This window comes from Musa acuminata, chromosome BXJ3-8 (assembly GCF_036884655.1).
Source record: "Musa acuminata AAA Group cultivar baxijiao chromosome BXJ3-8, Cavendish_Baxijiao_AAA, whole genome shotgun sequence".
NCBI classification, from domain to species: Eukaryota; Viridiplantae; Streptophyta; class Magnoliopsida; order Zingiberales; family Musaceae; genus Musa; species Musa acuminata.
Genome location: NC_088356.1, coordinates 52417386 through 52423762, shown reverse-complemented (window position 1 = coordinate 52423762; position 6377 = coordinate 52417386). Strand labels below are relative to the sequence as shown.

At 47.8% G+C, this 6377-nt stretch overlaps 2 protein-coding genes across 2 annotated transcripts; one reads left to right on the top strand and one right to left on the bottom strand.

Moving 5' to 3' along the window:
* Positions 1-964: 964 nt before the first annotated feature.
* On the top strand, positions 965-2951 carry LOC135645264 (polyphenol oxidase, chloroplastic-like). The gene has a single exon (XM_065163459.1). The coding sequence runs from the start codon at positions 1107-1109 to the stop codon at positions 2877-2879; it is 1773 nt and encodes a 590-aa protein (XP_065019531.1). The 5' UTR covers positions 965-1106; the 3' UTR covers positions 2880-2951.
* A 300-nt stretch (positions 2952-3251) lies between these two features.
* LOC135645263 (heat shock cognate 70 kDa protein-like) lies at positions 3252-5495 on the bottom strand. Its single transcript, XM_065163458.1, has 2 exons — positions 5135-5495; positions 3252-4941 (listed from the first exon to the last, which is right to left on the bottom strand). The coding sequence occupies exons 1-2, from the start codon at positions 5358-5360 to the stop codon at positions 3347-3349; spliced, it is 1821 nt and encodes a 606-aa protein (XP_065019530.1). The 5' UTR covers positions 5361-5495; the 3' UTR covers positions 3252-3346.
* Between the last annotated feature and the right edge of the window lie 882 nt (positions 5496-6377).

Below are 6377 nucleotides of genomic sequence, written 5' to 3'. Positions count from 1 at the left end.
TCATCAAAGAGTTTGCAACTATTTATAGAATGGGGATGGAGATATCCGCCGATTCATATTTTATTATGATAATAGATCGTATTTCGAACATACTAATATGGCAGATCTGATCGTTTTATATTGTAATTTTCTATCAACACTCAAATTAAGGAACTTATAAGTCTAACATTCTCTCCTTTAAATGTCTAATATCCAATTAAGATAGATAAACTTTGTTACAATATTATTCCTCCAATGTACGTTTAATGAATCTAAAATTATTTTGTTGTTTTTTATCAAAAACAATTGAAAATTCCACACATGAATTAGAAGGAAATTATATATATATATATATATATATATATATATATTTACATACACATAAAAGAGTGGCAAAATAAGCAGCTTCCTGGAACTATGATCAGCTGTCTATTTCTCGGTGTGACCGCCTTATCATCTTTAACAGTATTCTTCTGTGGAAATTGAACAGCTTGCTTGTGTTGAAAATTAAGCTCGATGCCCATAAATGCCAAGTTAACATTCAATCGTGCAAGTTGGAAACTTGGACTTCACTTCCGTGAAAAGCTTTGTCCTTTTCCCACAAGGAAACCAATAAAAAAACTCAAGCCTTCAACAAATGTTTGATTCAAACGAAGAGGGGACTTGAAAACAAAACTACTCCTCGGTCGTTTTAATCCAACGAAGACCACAACAACAACAACAACAACAACAAGAAAAAGATGCTCTTAGAAAATTCTGCGTCACATTAGTCCGCCACCGACACCGTCGGCGGAAAACCCAGATCGATCCTGTTCTCGGCTTCCGAGACTTTTCTTATTCCTCATCTTGTAAGCGTGGAATCAGGAGAGGATTAAGCAACCAGTGAAAGAGGCAAAATTTGGCATTCCTACGACAAAATATCTACTTAGAATTCGTCACGAATCATACCACTAGATTCTCCCCAATATCTTTGTCACCGCATCACCATATTCAAAGTCAACGAACCACACATTGTCTAAATGCCAACGTGCGCTTCACGGGGTTCGTTGCTACACTATAAATGAATCTGATGCCTCCTCCCACATCAACCACAGCAAAACTATAGCAATACCAAGTTATCGATCCCAATGGTCAGCCTTCCTAAAGCTACTCTTCCTCTCTCCTCCCTCTCCCCTCCCTCCAACTCCAACTCCAACTCCAACTCCAACTCCTTTGCATGCGCCTTCCATTTTTCTTACCCTGATAGAAGACGCCATGCCCACTCCAAGATCTCATGCAAAGCTAGCGATGAGCATGAGATGACTGCAAATGCCAAGCTCGACCGCCGCGATGTGCTCGTTGGCCTCGGCGGGCTTTGTGGAGCCGCTGCCGGCCTCGGGATCGACGGTAAGGCCCTCGGAAATCCCATCCAGGCGCCTGATCTTACCAAGTGCGGCCCCGCCGATCTACCCAAAGGTGCAACGCCCACCAACTGCTGCCCGCCTTATTTTCCCGACAAGAAGATTATCGATTTCAAGCGTCCGCCGAATTCGTCACCCCTCCGTGTCCGCCCGGCCGCCCACTTGGTCGACTCCGACTACCTGGACAAGTATAAGAAGGCGGTGGAGCTCATGAGAGCACTGCCGGCCGACGATCCGCGCAACTTCATGCAGCAGGCCAATGTCCACTGCGCTTACTGTGATGGCGCCTACGACCAGATCGGCTTCCCCAACCTCGAGCTCCAAGTCCACAACTCCTGGCTCTTCTTCCCTTGGCACCGCTTCTACCTCTACTTCCACGAGAGGATCCTCGGCAAGCTCATAGGCGACGACACTTTCGCCCTTCCTTTCTGGAACTGGGACGCGCCCGGCGGCATGAAGCTGCCGTCGATCTACGCCGATCCTTCGTCCTCGCTCTATGACAAGTTTCGCGACGCCAAGCACCAGCCGCCGGTCCTCGTCGACCTCGACTACAACGGAACCGACCCTAGTTTCACCGACGCAGAGCAGATCGATCAGAACCTCAAGATCATGTACCGGCAGGTGATCTCCAACGGCAAGACGCCGTTGCTGTTCTTAGGCTCGGCTTACCGTGCCGGCGACAACCCAAACCCCGGCGCGGGCTCGCTCGAGAACATACCACACGGCCCCGTCCACGGGTGGACTGGCGACAGAAACCAACCCAATCTCGAGGACATGGGCAACTTCTACTCCGCGGGGCGCGACCCTATCTTCTTCGCCCACCATTCAAACGTCGACCGCATGTGGTACTTGTGGAAGAAGCTCGGCGGGAAGCATCAGGACTTTAACGATAAGGACTGGCTCAACACCACCTTCCTCTTCTACGACGAGAATGCTGACTTAGTTCGAGTCACCCTCAAGGACTGCTTGCAGCCGGAGTGGCTTCGTTACGATTACCAAGACGTCGAGATCCCGTGGCTGAAGACCCGGCCGACTCCCAAAGCCTTGAAGGCGCAGAAAACCGCAGCGAAAACACTGAAAGCTACAGCAGAGACGCCGTTCCCGGTGACGCTGCAATCCGCGGTGAGCACGACGGTGAGGAGGCCCAAGGTATCGAGGAGCGGCAAGGAGAAGGAAGAGGAAGAGGAGGTCCTCATCGTGGAGGGGATCGAGTTCGACCGCGACTACTTCATAAAGTTCGACGTCTTCGTGAACGCCACCGAGGGTGAGGGCATCACGCCGGGCGCCAGCGAGTTCGCGGGCAGCTTCGTCAACGTCCCGCACAAGCACAAGCACAGCAAGAAGGAGAAGAAGCTGAAGACGAGGCTCTGCCTGGGGATCACTGACCTGCTCGAGGACATCGGGGCGGAGGACGACGACAGCGTGCTCGTCACCATCGTCCCGAAAGCCGGAAAGGGCAAGGTGTCGGTCGCCGGCCTCCGCATCGATTTCCCAAATTGAAGTAATACTATATATTTCTACTACCTATCAAGGAAAATAAAAGCCGCACCATCGTAACAGTGTAAAGCTCAACTTTAATCGTCGAGTTACATCTGCGGACGTCGTAATGTTGCGTTATGGACAGGAAATGAGAGAGAGGACACGGCTAGTTACGACCATTCGTAAGCATGCAACAGTTTTCGCGTTTCACATCCGTTGAATCGTGTCGTAGTTACGTAACCCACAAGGCTTGTTATTAGTGTGGTGTTCCCGATAAGCCCAGTAAAAGCCCACTAAGGGCCCAAATCTACCTCATTTGTAGCTCGGTGCAACCGGCATTCGATGTGACGTCGTCGTCCATTGTTTGTTCATACTTCTTTTAAGATTTTAAAATGCATCGAAGAAATGTTTATCTGCAAATTATTTTTGAGTTCGAATTTACAAAACCATGATGGACTGCAGCTCTCTTCTTTTTTATCTATCTCACCCTACTGCATCTCCACCACGAGGCTGTAGCATATCCCCTTCAACTCCTTCATCTTGGCCTCGAACTCATTGGCCTCTGCCTCCTGATTTGTAGCCTCCAGCCAACTTATGGTCTGCTCGATGACGCCCTCCACCTTCTTGACGCTGCTTTTCATCTTGAGGGCGTACTTCTCCAGCTCATTCTTGGCCTCTATCTTCCTCTTATGCTCTTCGTCTTCCTCCTTGTACTTCTTGGCTCGCCAGACCATCTCCTCGATCTCTTCCTTGCTCAGCCTGGTCATGTCACGGGTGACGGTGATCCTGTTTTTCTCCTTCCCCATGGTCTTGTCGTAGATCGACAGGTCCAAAATGCCGTCGGCGTCGATGTCGAAGCAGACGTCGATCTCAAGCGAGCTGTCTTGAGCTGAAGGAATTCCACAAAGTTCAAATCGGCCGAGGAGGTTGTTGTCCCTCGTCGTGCACCTCTCACCCTCGTAGACCTTGATACATGCTCGAGGTTTGTGGACGGGGGTGGACAAAACCCGCTCCTTCTTGGTGGGGACGACGGTGTTCCTCGGTATCACAACGACCATGTTGCCGCCACCGGCTTCCAGGCCGAGGGAGAGGGGAGCAACATCTAACAACAGCATGTCGTGGAGATTCTCGTGGTCGTCTCCCCTCAGCATGGCAGCTTTGGCTGCAGCGCCGTAGGCGACAGCCTCATCGGGGTTGATGCTCTTGCATAGCTCCTTTCCGTCAAAGAGCTCCTGCAAAAGCTGCTGCACTCGGGGAATCCTCGTCGATCCACCGATGAGAACCACGTCGTGGATGCTGCTCTTGTCCATCTTCGCATCTCGGAGACATTTCTTTACGGTGTCCGCGCACTTGGTGAACAAGTCGTCGTTGAGCTCCTCGAACAAATTACGAGTGATGGTGGAGGAGAAATCCGAGTCCTCGAACAGGCTGTCGATCTCAATGGTAGCTCGGTTGGTGGAAGAGAGTGTTCTCTTGGCTTTCTCGCATGCTATCTTTAGCTTCCGCAGTTTCCTTGGGTTCCCGCTTATGTCTTTTCGGTGCTGCCGCTTGAACTCATCGACGAAGTGGCTCACCATCCGGTTGTCGAAGTCTTCGCCACCGAGATGGGCATCACCGGCAGTGGCCTTCACCTCAAAGACGCCCTGCGAAATGGTGAGCACGGAGACATCGAACGTACCACCACCAAGGTCAAATATGAGCACATTCGTCTCGCTGCTTGATCTTTTGTGGAGACCGTAAGCAATAGCAGCAGCGGTTGGCTCGTTAATGAGTCCTACGATGTTGAGGCCCGCGATGGCTCCAGCGTTCTTGGTGGCCTCGCGCTGGTGGTCGCTGAAGTAGGCAGGAACAGTGATCACCACGTCGTCGGTGGCGCATCCAAGATAGGATTCAGCAATCTCACGCATCTTTACGAGGATCATCGAGGTGATCTCCTCTGCGGTGAACTGCTGCTCCTCGCCCTTGTACTGGACGACGATCAGAGGCCTGTCGCCTTGGCCATCGATGACCTTGAATGGCCACGATCGCATGTCATTCTGCACCGAGGGGTCACTGAAACGCCTCCCAATTAAGCGCTTTACATCTGTAGAACAAGGTGATCATGTAGTCAAGGGGAATCTTGACGATGAGCTTCTCGTACATCTGCTTTCCGGAATATTATACCAGGAAGAGCAAAGTAATGGACTCAAAATTAATTGTTCGTACAGACCACCTGGTTTCATGGAACATCAAGAAACCGAGAACTGAACTGTAGAAGGTGAGGAGAAGTCAGTCACCGAAGATAGTGTTGGTGGGGTTCATGACCACCTGGTTCTGGGCCTCGTTGCCGATGAAGCGTTGTGTGCCGGTGAAGGCGACGGAGGAGGGGGTGGTGCGATTGCCCTGATCGTCAGCGATGATCTCGACCCGGCCGTGCTGCCACACCGCGACGCACGAGGAGGTCGTTCCAAGGTCGATTCCGATCGCCGGTCCTGCGCCTCTTCTCCCCATGGAAGGAACCATAATAGAGCTCGATCTTAAAGAGCACAAGCACAAGTGGTAGCAGCGAAAGAAGAAGGCTGATGGCCGAAGGATTTATATCCGAAAGCTTTGGCTGAAAGAAGAATCTGATGACTCGGTGGAAGACTCGTAAGCAGTGCATTGTAACTTGCAACCTTTCCTCGTGACATGATGACTAAGAGCATTAGATTCTTTCATAGGGACTATAACTTTCGGTGGGTAACTGTTTTTCTCAAAAACAAATATCTGTTTAATTATAATGTTTTTCGGATTAGTACTTTTTTTTTTTTTAATGTCATGTATTTAAATGGTAACAAATATATATATATATATATATATATATATATATATATATATATATATATATATATATATAGTGTGAAGAAGATTGTTAAGGTGGAGTGGAAGTGATTACTTTTGTTAGGTCAGAAATCAGGCAAAAGGGCTAAATTCAAAATCTTGAAAAAGTTAGATTCTTTTTCACATATTTGCATATATCCAAATTATATAATAAATTGGATTAAAATACCTGTGAATAGGTTTGAAACGAGTACTAAAAATAAAAATAAATATCAAAGTCAAGTTTAAGATAGAGTGATTTTCCATCATGATGTCACATAAGCAACAGATTGGTTGAGCTGTTGGCCACATATTTATGCGGAAGCAAACAAAGGAGAATAAGTGCTTTTCTTGCCGACACTACTTTATGCACTTTATCAATCATAGAAGAGAGAGAGAGAGAGAGAGAGAGAGAGAGAGAGTAGCTAGCAACTCAACTACAGTATGAGCCTTTTATTTTCTTAGAAGCGCTAATATGAATGTTTTCTCCCATCAAATGGCTTAAATTAGTTTGATTGATGATGCATTATCTAAGGCAAATCCATGCCAAAAAAAAAAGATTTTAAATAAAAAATATTAAACCCAATCTAACGGGGCTTAATATTTAAACCTAAATAAATAACAATAGACTCAATTAGTCGTTACCGATTCATTCATATTTATATCCACTTCTAATCTAAT